This window comes from Hippoglossus stenolepis, chromosome 3 (assembly GCF_022539355.2).
Source record: "Hippoglossus stenolepis isolate QCI-W04-F060 chromosome 3, HSTE1.2, whole genome shotgun sequence".
Classification (NCBI taxonomy): Eukaryota; Metazoa; Chordata; class Actinopteri; order Pleuronectiformes; family Pleuronectidae; genus Hippoglossus; species Hippoglossus stenolepis.
The window spans coordinates 1,466,026-1,486,025 of record NC_061485.1 but is presented as its reverse complement, the minus strand read 5'-3'; the positions used below and the strand labels follow the sequence as shown (position 1 = coordinate 1,486,025).

At 43.7% G+C, this 20,000-nt stretch overlaps 1 protein-coding gene across 2 annotated transcripts in view; it reads left to right on the top strand.

Annotated features, from left to right (window-relative positions):
- Positions 1-15,460, top strand: part of sdc4 (syndecan 4) — a 16,281-nt gene extending 821 nt beyond the window's left edge. The window contains exons 2-5 of one of the 2 annotated variants that reach the window (XM_035152112.2): positions 11,302-11,497; positions 11,606-11,649; positions 11,820-12,012; positions 12,213-15,460. In XM_035152112.2, the coding sequence (XP_035008003.1) occupies positions 11,302-11,497; positions 11,606-11,649; positions 11,820-12,012; positions 12,213-12,364 (585 nt within the window). In that variant the 3' untranslated portion in view covers positions 12,365-15,460. The remainder of the gene's footprint in view (positions 1-11,301; positions 11,498-11,605; positions 11,650-11,819; positions 12,013-12,212) is intronic. The other variant, XM_035152113.2, reaches the window with a different exon arrangement.
- Positions 15,461-20,000: the final 4,540 nt, after the last annotated feature.

Below are 20,000 nucleotides of genomic sequence, written 5' to 3'. Positions count from 1 at the left end.
TGTAAACACAAGTGTTAGCTTCAGATTCTTTGGTTTCTTTGACTTTGTTCCACAACACCTGCTCATCCATCCAGATGTTTAGTGTGTGTGTGTGTGTGTGTGTGTGTGTGTTTTATATCAAATCTCTGAGCTCTGCTGTGTTCTCCAAGAGAGACAGATCCAGAGATAAGGAAAGTGTGTGTTCTTGATCAATGCAGCTGTTCAAAGATGATAATGACCTAAACTACACCTACGAGATTTCACAGCTGCTTAGTTTGGAAGTTGTGGCCTGAAAATCACATCATTAATATATTTATCAGTCGATTGAGAGAATTGTTTCAGTGGCAGAAAATAACCTTTTAGAACCGTTTTTATTGTTGACGTCTTTCTGTGTTGTGAGAAACGAAGTTGTGACTCCACTGTAAAGGAATGTGTGTGTGTGTGTGTGTGTGTGAGAGAGTCACTGAACTGGCTCAGGTCTTAAAAGGTTGCTTCATGAGGCATCTGGAGGTTTTTCCCCAGTGGAGTTCACCGACTTTGAAGAGTTTATGTGCTGTAATTGTTTTTCGGGTGTGCCCCGTCCTCGTGGTGGCTGTTAGGAGTTTTCTGTTTTGTGTGGGATTTTTCCATCACTCACTCACTCACACCTTAATTCCATTCTAAGCTTAGTTTCTTCATCAACTATATCTGAAACCAGTGTTGTTCAAACACCAGCGGATGTCATGCTTTGACCCTGCTCTGGAACCCAAAGACAACAACTGCCATGTGCTGGTTGTGTGTGTTTGCCCTGTGCGTGGTGTCGGGGGCTGAAGTGACGCAGTAAAGCTTCCAGTTTATTGTAAAACATAACTGAAGTTAGTGGCTTCCTCTCACTGGCAAAGAAGCAGTTAAATCAGTTGAACATTAGCAGAGAAAAGTGGTTTGAGCTTTGCATTTTTGTGTAGTGGAGATGTGAAGTCCACCTGGATGCCACCCACACACAGACATTTGCATCCTGCCCTCCCAGTCCGTCCAGTTGGTCAGTGCAGATGGTGTGAAAGCAGGAAGAGCTGACTCTACCAGTCCCTCCAGCTCTGAGCACATGCCTGACGTGTACCTGTTTGGTTTTGTGTCATTGTAAGATGGTCAAAGATTCTGTGTGTGTGTCACATGCATGTCCGCCGTTAGGTCCTGTGACACATGGACATTTCCCATCATGGAGCCAGCAGTGCCTGGGACACTAATCCTGAATTGGCGGGGGTGAACTTCACTGGCACGTTGCAGTCGCCGGCGGTCCGATCCTCCTCGCCTTTACAATCTGTTACATTCCTCGACGCGGCGCAGCTTCTGCTTGCTCACTCTGCCTCATCTTGTTGCCCCGCTCCCCCTCCCAGCTCGTCTTTTTTGATTTCCCCTCTGGAATGTGACCTCTGGTGACCTTGACCGGCCCTCTTTGGGATTTTGCACACTTGGAGGGATCTCAATAGGGCCCTGGGGCCTTTTCATAAGGGACACTGCTTTCCTCTAGCCCAGTGTAGCAATATCATAGATACACCTATAGCTTGCCTACCAAAAATATGTGCAGTATTTCCCCATCTTTTTTGTTTTGCTCTTAAAATTAGCTCTTACTCTGTGCATTTTGCCTTTTTTGTGACTTTGTTTTTCTGCCTCTGTTTCCACTGGAGTCTCCCTGTGATCACTCGTCTTTTGTTCTTTCTCTTTTCTGAACTTTTCTTTTGATGAATACTTAGCCTCTGAGCTATGACAATCCTTCCCTCCGCCCCCCCTCCCTCCCTCCAGCCCTTTCTTCTCTCCACCCACTGAGGTCATTATTGGTATGTGGGTTTGGCGTTCCCAGCTAATCGATAACAATGTTCCGCTACCTGACAATAGAGAATGCTCTGAATACAGAGAAGCCTCTTTTCGAGTAGCCACAGTCACGATTGGAATGTTTTTATCAATGGTTAGAGTTGCCAAGACACTTACATTTTTCTAATTATGGGAAATTATTGATTCCTTTGGCAGAGTCTTAGACTATTTTGATTTGTCAGATATGCTGTGCTTTGCTCCGTTAAGCTTCATGCACAATGTTATCAGTTTGTCCAACGTGGACCGGGTCAGACCAAACCTGCTCGTCACAACTTTTTCCACTGACCTCAGCCCTTTCTGCTGAAATAGAAAGATAAGAATCTCCTGTAACTGTTAAATAAAAGGCACATGGTGTCCTTAAAGTCTCCTCGGGTGATTTTTCATTTCAATTAGCCACATCACAGCACCATAACTTACCAAATGTGCTCGGTCTTAAGTTTGGTGGTTAATCAGAGTAAAGAAAATCCTCTTTTCTCGGAGTTAATCCTTGTTGCAGCAACAAACTGCAGCTTGTTGCCCCCGGGGGTGGGTCCATTTTTTATATCTGGTTGGAATGTCCCTGGTTTTGCATTAATCCCCTGAATCATTTGCACGAGAATGAACCAGGTTTTTAAGGAAGTGTTTTTTTGTCTCTGGTGCATGATGGGGTGCACAGAAAGCTTGTGTGTGGTGAAAAGAACGTGGGGAGGGAGCATGATAAATAGTATCACTGGGATGTAATAATGGTTCCTGCATTGCTGTCCGCTGGTCTATAAAATCCCTTTGGGCCGTGGAATGTTGGCACAGAGAGAGGAGGTTTTTGTCCTTCCTGCCTCTGATGGAGAGCGGTCGAGAATCTGATTCCCTCCCTCCCCCTTTCAACCACCACATATTCTGGCAGTTGTTTCGCTCAGGGCAGAGGTAGACCATAAAACCCCTCCTTCACTGGTTAAATATCACTTTCATGCAACTTTTCTGGACACGCTCTTTGTGCTGGATCCACTTTCTGGTTTTAATACACAGGGTGTCTGCAACTCTTAACAAGTTTTGTTTTCATTTTTACTCAAAAGGCCTTTTGTTAGAACTTCAGTGTTTTAGTTTTAATGTAATTTTAGCTTAAGCTGTCTGGAAAATCTCCACTGCATTGTTCTGAAGTTTAATTCAAGTTATTTTTCACATGAGTATTTGCTTATCCTGGTCGTCTATTATGAGGGATTATTGTTGTACTCTGCAGGAAGTAGTGATTAGTGATTTGGATTAGTTGCATGCAGAAAAATAATTTAACTGCCTCATTGTTTCAGCTCTACAGGTGAGAACAAAAACACATTTCAACCCTCAACTACACAAACCAACAGCACATACTTATTTACATCGACTGCCTGGGAAACATCAGTTTCTTCGCCGCCACCTCCCCCATGCCCGAAGAGAAAAGCTGCTGTGGCTTTGTGGTGGACGTAGATAAATATAGAGAGCCGTGGCAGAACGTGGAACATGATCCTCGCTGTGTTTCCATTGGGAAATGTATCACAGAGCCTGGAGGGAGGCCGTTTGATGTCGGTGCTGTTGCCTCTGCCGTCCCACGACGCGCTGTCATACTCTGACAGATGGTTGTTCCAGGCCTGAAGCCGTTAGCAGCTATCAGCGCTGATGCAGTCCATCCCCAAGCAGGACAGTTGTATCTGACTTTGTAGAAAAACAATGGCAGGGAGTGAGCATGACATGTAATAATCAAAACTCCGCAGGATCTGTGCATCTCAGAAGATCGTGTGTGTATCAGCGCCCTGGGGCAGTTTGGTCTGGCAGTGGCCACCAGCATTAGTTGTTGACTTCAGCCATTTACTTTTGAGTGACCTCACATTCATTCTCAATAAGAGCTGCTTTTATTGTGGGTATCTTTGCTGCTTTCTCATTGTGAAGGCTCTGTTCAGTAGAAGTTCTGCGGTTTCTCTGGAATTTAACTTCCCACAAACAAAACTAAATTACCCCAATTTCTGTAATGCCATATACAGTGTATGCACAGATCAGAGTGCTTGTGGGTGGTATGAGGGCTCCCCCCCATTCAGACATCCTTCCTGACAAATGTGCCTCGGTAATACAGTACGTCTTTGATGTGGTGTGCGTGTGCGTCACTTTGTGTATCTCTGCAGTGTTGTGTGCATGTCTGTGTGTGAGGTCTACCTCTCTGCGTTAGCCCACCAGTGGCTCGCTCAGCCACAGTCACTAAACCCATTGTCAGCGACCGAGGCCGCCTTGTCCGTTTCAAATCCACATAATTCAGCTGTGATTAACTTGTGCTAGTGTTGGTTGTGTGTTTTACCTTTAGACATTAAGTAATGGAGCTGCTTTGGCAGAGAGACGCCACATGTTGGTCAAAGTGCTGACAGTTGAGGATCTTGAGAACAAATCCTGAAAGTAAAAACTATATTTAATCTCTCGCTGGTTTCCATATTTTCTTTTGCATGACCGTCTTTCTTAAAATATCAACTGTGTAACCTCGGAGTAAGGAAAATATATAAATGCGGACAATGAAATATTTTTCCTGCTCCTGCAGCTTGTCAGAAAATATTAGAAGTGTTTAAAATGTCCCAAGTACTGGAATTTCAATGCAGCAGGACACATGCTGTGTAAAATGTGGTCCCTTGAACGCACTCCGTTCATATCAGCATGAAGGTGGAGCCATGAGAGGCAGCGTCCCGGCCCGTCTGAAAACCACTTCACCGCGGGATGTTCCAGTTTGTACCGAGAGGAGCCGCAGCAGCAGTTCACGTGGATTCGGCCCATAGCTGTTAACTGGGTTTCTTTCTTGGCTCCCGGTGTAGAGGAGAAAGAGGAATGTAGTGTTCGACTGCATCGCCAAGGTCGTGGCTTCTTAACCGACCCACATGGAGAGACGCATTCCTCAGGCTGCCAAACTCGGCATAACACACACAGAGGATCGTTCAAAGTCCTTTCTTCCTCGTTACACTGCTCCGAGTCAGGGGAGAAAGTGGAAGACGCTCTCAATCACACGTCTGTATGAGGCTGAAGACAATTAGCTTAGCATAGCATTGTAACGCAGAAATAGAGATTCCTTCACCTGACTCCTTTTGAGGTTTACATCACTGATGCACATGAGCAACAAAACATGGAAAAGAATTATCGTTTTACAGGATATGATCAGAAACAGAACTTTAAAAAAGTTTAAATATTATCATCTGATGTTAGTAGTTTGTGATGTGAGAGAGCCAGGTCCCCTCGAGTGTCAACGTTGTGTTCATGAGTCAGAGGAACCTGTTGATGTTTCTTGCTAATGTCAATTTGTAAATAACGATGGTAATTTATTATTTCATTAATCCAGAATTAACTGTTGCTTTGAGCTGGAATGGGAAGTGATTCGTGTCTTTACAGTTGAAGAGTCGGCAAAAAGCGTTTCATCCCAGAAATGAATGGGTTTGATTGTGACTAACCTTCCACGGTTAATGAATGGAGGATTCTCACTACTTAAAGTCAGTCGTTTGCTGGACTGATTCATATTCATGCTTGTTCTCTGGCTTCTATCAGACAGAAGTCGGTTTGTGTTCGAGGGATATTTCCTGATTTGCTGCCTCTTATTATTTCCCACCACTTAAGGCCTGGAGTGGATCCCTGGCTGATAATGAATCGTCAGTAGCTCACATCCAGTCTTTGGTGCTGTGGTGTTTTTGATCCAGGCCAGCGATATGTCTGCCTGAGGGACTGACATCTAAGAACCTGAAGAAGGAAGAGGAGGTAAGACATTCGAGAGGCACGGCTCCTGTATCAGTTTGACTCGCTGCAGGCCTGCACATTATTTGTCCGTCACTTGTGGATTTGCTAATCACCTGGATTCATGACAGGGCGGCTCCACTGGTACGAGGGAGTGACCAATAGAAGTAATTACGATAAGGCAGGGGACACTCCCTTAGGTGGTGCTCGTCAAAACCCAATTAGTTTTATCAGCAGCGGCTGAATCAGCGCTGCTGCCCCGTCTGTTCAGACTCTTATCTCATGGTCAGGAAATGGGCAGTCAAATGAATAAGCTCCAACATTACTCACTTTACTGAGTAATGTCTGTCTTACTGATGTTGGGGGAGGGGGGGGGTTAAATGCTTCATGTTTCTTAAATCTGTACAACCTCAGCTAAGATGTTATGTAAGCCAATAAACCAGATAAAACTGTTATACACCTTTTCATTTTAAAATGGTGTTGGTGTATATGTCAGCTGATCAGACGTTTGTTCCCAAGGCCAAAAACAAAATGGCAGTTTAAGAACTGACTTCAATTATTTTTATAAAGAAAAAGCTTCGTAACGTTCTTCAGGATCGCTGTGACTTCTGTGTGTCACTGTCAAGTCTCACATGTTGCTGGGAGGTGGAAACACGGCTATAGATAGATGGGGCGTAGGTAGAAGGAATCTAGAGCTCGACTGTCGGAGTAAAAGGTAAGTGTGTTGGGACCAATGAAGTCGATCCTGAGCCGTGGACAGGACTGTGCTCTGAATAAAACACCAGGTGTTTTTTATAGATCGCACCTTTATGCTCCTGGACTCTTTGGCAAAGTTACATCAGGGGTCAGAAGTGCATCTTACAAGCAGATCAGGCGACACAATACACAGTGTAAATCCTGCCGGTTCAAGTATCACCCAGCAGCAGGGGGAGGGGGGGGCAGGAGTGTTGAGAACAGGATGGGACATGGAGGGAGGTGAAGAACGGGGGAAGAGGAGCACTTTTTACTTCAAATCCCTGTACGCCATCAAAGCCACATGTAATCTCAGACCAAATATCACACGCAAGAAGAAAAAGAAAGTTATACCATCAACATGAGTTTTTCTCAAAGGTCAGAAGACGCCCAAAAGAATAAGACGGCAAATTCCTTCGTGCTGGTGTTTCTTTTCTTTTCATAACCTTGTACCTCCTCCACGCCGCCGTGTGAAAGGAACAGATGCCTCTGTCTGTGTTGGCAGATGGAGGGATTGTTTCCCCCGGTTTAATGAAGGGAGGCTGTTGGAGGCTTATCCCCGGTTACCTTGGTCATTGATATGCTCTCGAGGCGTCCGGCGGCATTGTTCGGTGTCAATGGAAGGGACAGAGCCAAAGGCCGGGTGGCGGGTGTCTTGACAGTCCGCCTTTCAGCGACTGCGGACTATTGGGGAGCTGGAGAGTTTAGGACCTCCACGCTGAGATGAGCGAAGTGAGGACAAGAGCCGCGGGTGAGGAGTGGCAGCGCAGGAAGTGACCTTTTTTATTTTCAGTGCGAGTTCCTCAGTATGACCCCACATAAGTAAAGGGGATTTGAAAGGGAGAGTTCACAGAAAAATTGAATTTCACTATGGACCTTTTGAATTGTCGAGCTGGAGGTAAACGAGGAGTGTGTTTGTGTTTCCTCTGGACTTTAATCTGTTGGTTCTGTCGGACGTGATGATGTATGAGTCACATGGTCGTGTTTTGACACAGCGAGGGGAAACGAGCTCGATAATTAAAATGGATTTTATTCAACAAAGAGGAGCTTTGTTTGGCTCGGACCTGTGGGGTCGACCATGAGTCTCGGGTCAAAGGTCATCTGAACTGATTACTATGTAAAGTCTTTTTTTATATAAGTGGATATCTTTGATTTAAATTAAGACCTATAGTTCAGGGAGGAGGTTTGTTGAGATGCCGAAGTTGTCACTGTATCGTAGCCATGGTTACGACTCTGTTGTTTCCATGTTGTGTTGCAATATTAGATTAAATACCTAACGTTCCTTGCCTCACCACTGAAACAGCGTTTTCCTTTCCCTCGTTTCTCCGTTCAATCCGTTCGTTTGGCTGGAAACTCATCGGCTTGGCTTCGAGCCACATCCGCCACATTGGGCAGAAGTATGAGGCTGTGAATCACTGAAGGGAGGACAACATGGGGATCCCTGCATCCTTGGTGGCTCTGGAGTTGACTGATAAACAATGTGGTTCACCGCCTCCAAGAAGGGTTTGGGTTACTCAGGGTTATACTTTGCTTTTCTGGAGAAAACAGACGTAGCAGCGACGTAGCTTCATGAGTCTACTTTCTGGGAAATATTGGTTAAAAAACGTCTGTTCCTGTACATTCAGGTTACATCAAGTACTGTCTCATTATTCTGTTAACTGGTTTCTCAGGATTGTTGTGAACAAGACCATCTACACAAAGGTCGACCGAATGGCCGGCATCATCAACTTCCAGAGGCCAAAAGACCCCCACGACCTGCTCAACGACTGGTCGCACAAACTCAACTCATGTCTCTGGTCAACAAGACCACTCATCTCATTGCCAAGGAGGAGATGATCCACAACCTGCAGTGAAAAGGAATAATATGTTGACTTGTGGTTTTCTCCTGCACCAAACCACTCTGCTTTAAAACACCAGAGCTTGGAAACGGATAACGCGCGTCACGTCTTGACGACCAAATGGTTTCACTGAAGTCCAGGTCCTGAGCGTCAGGCTGTCGGGACTGGATGACCGAGGCTTTAACCGATGAGACTTTCGGTGATAGTAAAATCACCATGAGAGCTGATTTTAATGTTTGCTCGGTGACGTAACCACTGTTCACACACTCTCTGCCGGTCTGCGCAGGCCGAGCACATTTTTGTTGTGTTTGTACAGTAACACAGCAACGCATCACTTCATCCTCCTGTGGGCTTTCATTTTTTTCACTAAGTTTCTTGCTGTTCGGTCGTCCTGCCGCGGTGCGTGTGAATCGTTGCCGGATTGGGACGTGGGACAGACTGAACTTGTTTTTGCGAGTGAGACTTGGCCTGAATCCCGTCCCAGCTGGAGAACATGGTGACGATGGGATCAGCCGCCCGTCGTCACAAGAAATCACAACACCAACATGAAACATAACAAAATATCTCAGCGGTGGACGTGTTTTTCCTCCTGCGTGTTGCTGAATGGAGCAGGCCTGTCGGTGCAGGCCTCCGTTCGCCTGTGGGGCAGTAAGTTGTTATCTCAGATCTCCTCAGTCACCATGGGGGGGTTTGAAGGTCAGGAGCAGTTTATTGACATGGCAGGACTCTGACAGAGAAGAACACATCGACCTCAGTGGGTGTTAAACTTGTTGTCTTTTGCTTAACAGATTAACTTGAGTTGAAAACACAGGTGCTACTTTTGTTTTTAACTCATCCAGCAAAGGCCTTAAGACGGATCCCTAACATCTTTATTACCCGTCTACTCATGACATTAAGATAATCCTGGATAATGACTCGCAATCATAACAGTAAATTGTACAGGTTTATGATTTCTGAATAACTCCAGGATGTTTCCTGGAAAGGACGAGATAATTAGTGTTGAGGTGGTAAACTCAGGTTGGATCTCAGTTCCCTCTCTGGTGAAGACCGTCTCTGTCCCTAGTTTGAGAGAGAACCTGGTGTTTCCAGGGTTATTATATATTTTTATGGGACTTTGTTAATTTAAAAGTCTTAAATGTAACTTGGTGAAACCTGCAGGAAGCATGTTTACCGTGAGCTATGACAGAAACGTTATTTGATGTTGGACGCTCGTCTCAAGTTAAACATGTTTTATATATGAACCTGCTTGTTTGAAGCTCACACAGAAGTCGAACCCAGTAGAACTCCCCCCGGGCTGCGAGGTGCGTTATCAGCGTTACAGGATCAGTGACTCGCGCTGCTGATGAATCGGCTTCGCTCCAACGAATCAACATTAATGTCTGAATGAGCGTGATTCCTATAGAGTGAGTCGACGGGCCTGTTGCAACACGCCACAGCGGCCGTAGACCTTCATCTGAACAGTAGCGAGGAAATGAGGAGTCACCGGTTACACCCCCCCCACCCCACCGGGTCCATGTATGGGGTTTAAATGAGGACACGCTGGATGATCCACCACCACGGGTTCTTGTACTCTGAGGGGTGGGGGGGTGTGTGTCTTCTTTAAGACTAATTCAGACTAATTAGAAAAGATTTAAGTTGTGGTTTCATTAAACCTTTTACTGTTTAGAGGTAAAATAAACACACAACCCTCGTGTCACCGGAAATAAAAGTAAATGAATCAACGATGAAATGACGTCAAGCAGGATTTCTCGTTTCTTTAAAATCTGAGCAGATGAGTGTCGACCTCGTTGCTGAGGGGAGTCCCAGTAAGATGGCCGCCCTCGTTTGAAGCCTCAGTGCAGTCACAATGGAGAACCCCCTTACTACTACTCATATAGGCTACTTTTTAAAGGCTGAGGATTACCTTCAAACACACCGTTACTATGTCAAGTACTTAAACACACACACATAATACTGGGAGGCCTCAGGCCGGCTTATCCCACCAGTTAACCCTTCAAATGAAGACCCTGTACACGGGACTCAGATGGAAGCAATTATGAGAACTCATGGCGTGTGTGTGTGTGTGTGTGTGTGTGTGTGTGTGTGTGTGTGTGTGTGTGTGTGTGTGTGTGTGTGTGTGTGTGTGTGTGTGTGTGTGTGTGTGTGTGTGTGTGTGTGTGTGTGTGATTTGTGGTCGTCTTTTCTTCTCAGTAAATGGAAGGTTTCATTGAAGTGGAAGAAAAGCTTCTTCTTCTTTTCTTCTCACGACTCAGTTTCTAGTAATAGTTTTTCTTTTTCTACTCTGTTAAATGAGAATTAAAACCCTGTATGAGATCCATGAATCATCAGCCCTGAAGATGAGTTAGTTTAATTCAGTTGATTAATAAGTTGGTCCAATAGAAAGTCAGTTAAATTGAAATGACCATTCACGTGTTTCCAGAATCAGTGAAACAAATATTTTCACCATTTCTGCCTCGACATATATTTTATATTGATTAAAATTTAAATACACATATTGGTTTAATTTATATAAAACAGAAAATCACAATGTATTTTGCCTTTGAATCAACATTGCGTTTCCAATTACTGTTCTGTTAATTGATTAATTTAAAACTTATTTAGCTCCATGTAGATTTATTTACACAGGTTGCCGGAGTCTGCTTCTCTCGCCTTGTTTCACCTCAGCTGCCATTTGGTTGGAGCTTAACGCTGATTAATGGTGTTGTGATGATAATTAGTCTGATGGGGGGGGGGGGGGCCTCTGTGTTTTAATCCCATTGACGCTGCTTACTGAGCAAATGGTCAATGAAATTAAGTGCAGTGATTAAAGGAGGTTGATGAGTCGAGCGTCACGCTGATTAAATCACTGTTGTTTTCTCTTATGTAAAAACTAATGAACTGTTTGAGTAACGTTTTTATTTTCAAAACAAAGTGACGTCTGTTTAAACGTCTGAGCGACACTTGTAAAGCTTTACAACAGTTTTTTCATTTGCTTTAAAAATAAAAGATCCAGTGATTATCAATGTATTGGGGAATTAATTAATTAATTAATAAATCATAACTTTATCACCATCCTCCCTGTGCTGGTATTTATCATCTTTACCGGTAGTCATCAGTTAGGCTTCAGTGATGGTCAGAAGTTATCAGAAGGTGTTTTTTAAAGCTGATGGAGATGAGATGGAGGTCACCCTCTGACCCCCCCCCTCTGTCTCTGTTGTCCCAGCAGGTCAGGGAGACTGAGACGTGGATGCCCATGAAGACCACACAGACCGTCGCCATGTCGACACACAGCGACGGCCTGGAGGCATCGGGAGACGCCCAGAACGGCTCCGACTTCGGCTTCACGGACGACGAGGACGACGAGGACGACACGGACCTGACGTACGAGTACGATGAGTCCTCTGGCTCAGGAGACGGAGGTCGGTCTTTACACTCGTCTTACTTTTGAAAACACTTCTTGAATCGTGCGAAGATTAAAAAAGGTTAAAACAATTCAGATTTATTGAAGAATCTGCTTCTTTCCACAGCAGCGACTGTGTCACCTGAGCGAGACTCCGAACCATCAGTCAAGGTGAGAGACGCTTCTGGATTTCAACTTTTATTTTGACCAGTAGAAGAAGATTGTTGTTCACTGGATCGCATTTGATTTGACGTGGTGACGTTGGTCAGCACACGCCTCCTGGAACTTGGCGTCCAATCACACAATTTATTAACCTCCTGACTTCTTTTCTTCATCTTCAGCCCGACGCCAACGACAACAAGATCCCAGAGGCGGAGCTGCCGGTGCGACCGACTGTCAACGAGGTGGAACAGGACAGCAACGAAATCCCACTGGTGAGGAAGGACCCCGAGACGAGCGAGGAGTACCCATCCAACGTCCTCATGGCCCACGCCAGTGATGACAGCATCTTCAACAAGACCGAGGTCCTCGCAGGTCAGTACGACGCGGATCAGCTTCTGTAAAATACAAACGGCTTTCATGACGAGAAGAGATTTATGAAAAATAAGAGGAATTTTAAAATCTCAGTGAAGACGTCACGATATACAAATCATCACTTGCATAAAGTAACAAACAGCAGCTGAAATACGTTATGTTTAAATGTAAGTTGTAAGAATCTCGTCTGTCTCCTCCAGCTGTGATCGCAGGCTGCGCCGTGGGCCTGATGTTCGCCGTGCTCCTCATCCTCCTCCTCATCTACCGCATGAAGAAGAAGGACGAGGGCAGCTACGACCTGGGGAAGAAGCCCATCTACAAGAAGGCCCCCACCACAGAGATCTACGCATAGACCCTGACCCTACACCCCCGCCCCCCACACACAAACACACACCTCACTCCCTGAAACCCGTTAATACCTAATCAGGGCCAGTTCCCGGCCTCACAGTGCCTCATCTTCGTCATCCCTCCTCCTCCTCGCTTCTCTTCTGACTGTACAAACCTGGAGAGACGCCCCAACAACAGTCGACTAACTGAGTCCTGCTACCTGATGTGTACTAATTTCACTGGTGCTCTCTCAACCAATCAGAGGCTGTCTTCGGTCCGTGTAGTTTTTTTTGTCAAACAAGGAAAAGGAGCAACAGCAGAGGACGATTTCAGCCTCGGTACGACGTCGTCTTGGTCCCACGTTTTTATCTGTCCCCATGTCAAGAGAACAAACCAGGACTCTGACCAGTTCCACTCGTCTTTCTTCTTCTCTCCTCCTTCAGTTGAAAACACTAACACAGTGCAATGATGTTTTTTTTATCTCTGGTACACGTTAACTGTCCAGTTATTTATTTCCCCCCCCCTCTTCCTCTCGACCTGATTCTTGGACTGAAGCTTCTCACTCGACTGAAGCAAATGATTTTTAATTGTTTTTTTGTTTTGTTTTTTTACAAACTCCATGTAATGCAGAGAGATTCAAGACATTTCAGTTTTTTCTATTAAACAAAGAAAAGCTCACAAGTTTGTAACATCGCTGTGAAGCTGTGGTTTCATGTTTCATCAGACCGGACGTCCCTTTAATCCTCGAGGAGCCAATCACACGTATTTGCAAACGATTGACGAGAAGGAGACGATTCGCTTCACGTCCTGTAAACGTTCAGATGCTGCAGAGTTTATTAAAACAAGATTTTTATAACAGATTCTTTTTTTTTCTTTAAACTTTCTGTTTAGTCTCCTCGAGGGGGAAAGTCCCGTCGTCTGGCGTGTAGCTCCAGATAAGAGAGCTCAACTAATCGGGAAAAACAATTTGCAAATACTGCATGACCCAGGTCTCTCTCACACACACACACAGACACACACAGACGCACACACAAACAGACACACACAGAGTGTTGTCCTCTGCTGCCAGGGTGAACAGTACTTCAAAAGGAAGATGTTTTACCACTGTAATAATTACCGCTGTGCCTCTGGGGTTTGTTTTCTGTTATTATGGCGAAGTCAAACCGGCGAGCTCCTACAGGGGGACACGCCTACATTCCTCACACACACACTCACAGCTTGGTCATGTGTTACGGGAGCAAAGGTTCGTCACCGTGACGGCTGTAGCTGCTCGCCCTCTATTCACAGTAATGAGTTCAGACGTTCACTTTGGTGCCACACTCGTCAGTGACGTACGGTGTTGTGTTGCTAACAACCCGTTAGCTTGACTTAGCATCGAGTTAAGGAAACGGCCACAGCGGCCTGGTTCTGTCCAGAAGGAAAAGCTACGGGCTTTTTATTCTGCCTCTAGGTACGAAAAGATACAGACGATGAAACGTCACTGCCCACAAACCTCCGTGATTCTGTTTCCATGAGCTTTCAGACGACGTTCTGTTTTTAACGTTGAGCGTAAATGAGACTATTTCATCAGTAAAGATTTGGTCACATGAGGTAAAATCACTGCTCAGTGTTTCACGAGCTTTAATATCCTTAAACGACAGAACTGATTAGGTTTGTTTTTTCATTTATTTCATTTTATTAACATTTACACATTATGACTTTGAAACTCACGGAAACGACTGAAAATATGATTCTCCAGAGAACTTGTTTAGTTTGTTTTCATCTCTCGTGATGGAATATGATTTACAGTGAATTCCCAGTTGACGTGTAAAACAGTGAATTGTCGTAACGTGAATATTCAGAGGCAGTTTCCAGGACAGAGCCAGACCAGCTGTTTCCAGTCTTTATGCTAAGCTACGCTATCCGTTACCACAAAGCTAATAAGTGTTGAACTCTTCCTGTAACTCGGCCTCTTCATGTCTGAGCACTGAGGTCCACACAAGCTTATGGATTTTTCTTCATGGATCCAATAAATGTTATTGATCGTTTATCCTGTAACTCTGTGATCGGAGAAACTGGTAGTGTTTTGGTACTTTTGTTAACTCATGGCGTTGATGCTTTCTCGATAAGCTACACCGACTGTTAGTCGTTGGTTTTATATTTTCATTTCGGGGTCTCTGAGCTGAAGCATGAACAGGTTCGACGCTCACATTTCTTTAGCTGAAGCCGGCGGCACACAGTCTACCAAGGATTTGTACATAGTCAATAGATAAAAAATCACTTGGTACTTAGCCACATCCTGGCAACAAGAAATATCTACCAAATATTTAAATGCCAAATTGTTCTTTTCTGTTTGTGTTTTTTCCCCAACAGTAACGTTCCTGTGATTTTACTGTAAATGAGTTTTGATACTACGATGCTAATACTAACTCACCTCATTGTGCTCCAGTGTTTTGATTTTGCTCCAGTAGATCCACTTGTCGTTTTTATTTCTTTTTGTATTAATTTAACTGTCAAATTATTTTATTGCCTTCTTTCAGGTTGGGGTGTTTCCCCCTTTTTAAGCTGTTGTGTATATGTGATTTTAAAAGTTTTATATACACTAGTTTGAGATTTTCAGAAGCAAATAGTTTTGAAACTTTTTATTTTGTAAGAGTTTCCATTATCTCTTAGACTTTTTTTGTTCTTGCTTTTGTATTTATGTTTGTTTGTGTGTCTGTAGAAGGATTGCTGACGTGGTCGTGGTTCAGGGGATGTTGTGCCGAGCCGTGTTGTCAGGAGCAGACCTGAGCTGATTATCAGTTGGAGCCGATAGATTTGCTAAATGTTTGGAAATTCGAGTTCGATGCTCGTCTTTACCTCCAATAAACCGTTTCATCAAGGGAACGCCGCGACGGGCTTCCTTCCTGTGCGTCGGCCTGAACTCTGATTCTATTTGGATAACAATCGTCTGGCTCAGTAAACGAGTGATCGGCCTCAGGTCTGCTCGGGGAACATGGAGAGAAATGTTCTGCTGCTTATTGTCACAAACATCACATGTGAATCACCAGTGGAGTGAAGAAGCCAATGAATCATTGGTTTCTGCTGCAGGTCCTGATTTATTGGAAATAAAGCTATTTTTATGCACATTAACATTTTAAAATGTCTTTGTCCCGATCTTTGATTCTGTGTCTCGAGCTCTTTCTGTTCGACTCGGCAACAAAAGAAAAGTTATAATCCTGAAGATTTCAACATGACAGAGTAATAAATGATAATAAACGAAGGAGGTCATGTGACAGGAGCCTGACCAATCAGCGAAGGTTCTGAGCGTCTACGTGATCGTTTCCAAACATCTCAGTTTCTGTTCGACCAGAGCAAATAAGTCTGATGAGAAATTGTTTTAGTTATCAGAGGGCGACCTTATGGTAATATTTGTATAAGGTGTAGTGAAGAAAAGAGATATGACGCGTTTTACATCAATCGTATCAGGACTGAAACTGCAGAGATCTGATCCAGCGTCTGATTCCTTCATGCAGAGAAGAGACGACAGGAAATAAGAGGAAACTCTCCAAATCAGAAACCGTATAGGTTCACTTTAGGTGTGTGTGTGTGTGTGTGTGTGTGTGTGTGTTGACGTTCATACTGAACCAACAGACAAGCTGCTGCCTGCCGACCTCTGAGCTGCAGGGAAAACACACAAGTGATGCCAAAGCACTGACGAGTACAACACACACATTCCAGCACAAACACATATTCATACATCATCGTTTATTTTCCTTTCACACACACACACACACACACACACAGGTCTGAAGGGCAGACAGAATTCATTGTGTTCAGACTCTGGAGCTGACGACAAACACAGATGAAGGTTCACGTGTATATTTAAAGTTTTCTCAGACTTCGTACGCTCCGATGTTCGATGCCGAGCAGGTGAAGTTTATTTTTACGTGTTTTATTTCTTGTTTTATTTTTATTTACAGTCGATGGTTCATACTGACGGGAGCGTGAACATCTGAACCTCATTTCATGTCAGCAGTTGCTCAGATACAGTTTATTTCGTTCAACCTCATGGTGGCGCTAGATGACCAGTCGGTAGGGTTCATCCTCTTCCGGCCATGATTGTTGGTTCAGATATGTCACTGTAAATATGCAGTGTTCCATCTGCAGGTGGCGCTACAGGAAAAGGCAGGGATCCTTAAAGTCGGCAGGATTCATCGTCTGGAGACCACAAATATTTTGTGTCAATTCATCAAATACTTGAACACACACATTACACACACACATTACACACTGTCATCGGGCACATTTGTGGGAATTTCCCGGACGTGTTGCAGCAGGTGTGTGTGTGTGTGTGTGTGTGTTTCTTCTCGTCTCTTTTATCCATGAAGCGTCTCAATCTGACGATCAGGTGATTGTAAAGGAACATTTCAACATCTTGTCTCCATCTGCCTCCATCTCTGCTTTTATAACGAAGGGAACACGATCTGTCGGGAGCGAGTGTTCGGCCTCAGGCGCCGCGTCAAAGTGAAACTAGAGACGAGAGTTTCAGGTGAAATCATGTTTCAAAGAGGAAATATTCAGGATCCTTTGATTTGTTGAAAGAATTTAGAATTTAATTAGAGATATAAGGACTCGTTCACACCTTGTTGGTTCAGAGCTTCAGACTCTTCAGTTCAGTCTGAACCTGAACATCAGGTGTGAACGGTTCCTCAGAGCGACAGATGAAAGTTTAGCCAAAAGAAATGTTTATAACGATAATCATGTTACCATGTGAAATAAACTTATTTACTTTATACATGTGATAAGTAACGTACATTTAAAGCAACGTATATACAGTGCCTTGCATAAGTATTCACCCCCTTGGACTTTTTCCCATTTTGTACTGTTACAAACTGGAATTCAAATAGACTTAAATAGACTTTTTCCCATTTGATCAACGCAACATGCATAGTACTTTGAAGGTGCAAAATACCTTTTATTGTAACACAAACAATAATGACAATAAAAAAGTTGACATCTGTTGGGTGCATAAGTATTCACCCCCCCTGAGTCAATACTTGGTAGAACCCAACTTCGCTGCAATTACAGCTGCAAGTCTTTTGGGGTATGTCTCTACCAGCTTTGCACATCTAGAGATGGAAAGGTTTGTCCATTCTTCTTGGCAAAAAAGATGAAGCTCAGTCAGATTGGATGGAGACCGTCTGTGAACCGCAATCTTCAAGTCTTGCCATAGATTCTCTATTGGATTGAGGTCTGGGCTTTGACTGGGCCATTTTAAGACATTAACATTCTTTAATCCAAACCATTCCTTTGTAGCTCTGGCTGTATGTTTAGGGTCATTGTCCTGCTGGAAGATGAACCTCCGCCCCAGTCTCAAGTCTTTTGCAGACTGCATCAGATTTTCTTCAAGGATTTCCCTGTATTTGGCTCCATCCATCTTTCCTCTATTCTGACCAGTTTCCTGTACCTGCGAGAGAAGCATCCCCACAGCATGATGCTACCACCACCATGTTTCACTGTTGGGATGGTGTGCTCAGGGTGATGGGCAGTGTTGGGTTTCGCCACACATAGCATTTTGCATTGAGGCCAAAAGTTCAATTTTGGTCTCATCTGACCAGAGCACCTTCTTCCACATGTTTGCTGTGTCTCCCACATGGCTTCTGCAAACTCCAAACAGGATTTCTTATGGTTCCTTTCAACAATGGCTTTCTTCTTGCCACTCTTCCATAAAGGCCAGATTTGTGGAGTTAGACGACTAATAGTTGTCCTGTGGACAGATTCTCCCACCTCAGCTGTGGATCTCTGCAACTCCTCCAGAGTAACCATGGGCCTCCTGGTTGCTTCTCTGATTAATTTTCTCCTTGTCCGACTCTTCAGTTTGGGTGGACGGCCTCCTCTTGGTAGGTTTGCGGTTGTGCCATATTCTTTCCATTTTCTTATGATGGATTTTATGGTGCTCAGAGAGATGTTCAAAGCTCTGGATATTTTTTTATAACCTAACCCTGCTTCATACGTCTCCACAACTTTATTCCTGACCTGTTTGGTGAGCTCCTTGGTCTTCATGATGCTGTTTGTTCAGTAATGATCTCCAACAAACTCTGAGTCCGTCACAGAACAGGTGTATTTATACTGAGATTAAATTGCAGACAGGTGGACCCTATTTACTAATTCTGTGACTTGCAAATGTGACTTGTGAATGCAATTGATCGCACCAGATCTTTGTTAGGGGTTTCACAGTAAAGGGGGTGAATACATATGCACTCAACACTTTTCAGAGTTTTATTTGTAAATCATTTTGAAATCCATGTAATATTTCCCCCCACTTCCAAATGATGGACTATTTTGTGTTGGTCAATTACATAAAATCCCAATGAAATAAATTTGAATCTGTGGTTATACCATGACAAAATGTAGAAAAGTCCAAAGGGGGTGAATACTTATGCAAGGCACTGTATTAACTATTTTAGAAACGTCGCTGCAGTTTGACTGAGCCGATCACACACGAGGAGGAAGTCGGGGTCTTAAATCTGTCAACACCTCCACAAAGGTCAGAGGTCAAGTGAAGAGAGATGACAGGAAATGAGGCTCTGAGTGTGTGTGTGTGTGTGTGTGTGTGTGTGTGTTTATATAAGTACATGACTGGATCAGTGTAACATCAACATTTAGGTTGAAACTCTCAGATCGACATTTATCTTCATTTTCTGCTCTTTACATTCTCTCCTCAGTGTGTGTGTGTGTGTGTGTGTGTGTGTGTGTGTGTGTGTGTGTGTGTGTGTGTGTGTGTGTGTGTGTGTGTGTGTGTGTGTGGTGTGTGTGTGGGGCCAACACGTCACAACACTTCATGTGTCATAATATTAGAATAATATTATGTATATATTATATATTATTACATAATATTAGTTATTTTTGGTCTTTATATGGATTCATATTTTAGAAATTTGATTTTATTTGTATTCAATGTATTTGTTCATTTCATTTTATTTAATTAAACTTCATTTATATTTTATATTTAATATCCTACAGTCTTTTTCTATAAAACAGATTATGTCGATGTAAGAAGTCTTAGTGGTGACAGCGTATGATTTCATCATGAATTAGTCACGTTTTTACACCGAATACAGAAATATTTCATGTTTTATAAGTATATAAAGGTTAAGTATAATATTAATACGTTTGATATGAATGAATCCACAGACAGTCTATGAAACATCATGTCTGTCAAACTATAATGTGACTTTGATCCCTGGGATCTAAATATACCTGATTAAGAAATGAATTATTTTTCATCACATTGAGCGTCCGTCGTATTAAACGTGTAAAACATCGTAATTAAAAGTCTTTTTTTTAACGCTGGAGTCTGAGAAACAAGTAACATCGACTTTTCTGATGATTTCTGCATCGTCACCAATTAAAAACCGTGTTGATCAGCACGTCTCATTAAAAGTGTGAGAGCAGTCGGACCCGCTGACGAGCTCTGAAAGAAGAAGACCGTCCAATTAGAAGCAGGAGAGCAGAACCGGACTCAGCGGGTTGCAGCGGGTCAGTCGTGTGGGAAACGGAGACGTCGTCATTAATGAACTTTAAACCATAAACTGTTTATGAAGACGTTATTTATTCAATTGAAACTTTCCTCTGGTTAAAGTGTGAGACGGGTGAGTCTCTCTCTCTCCCTCTCTGTGCCTCATCCTCTCTGGTCTCTC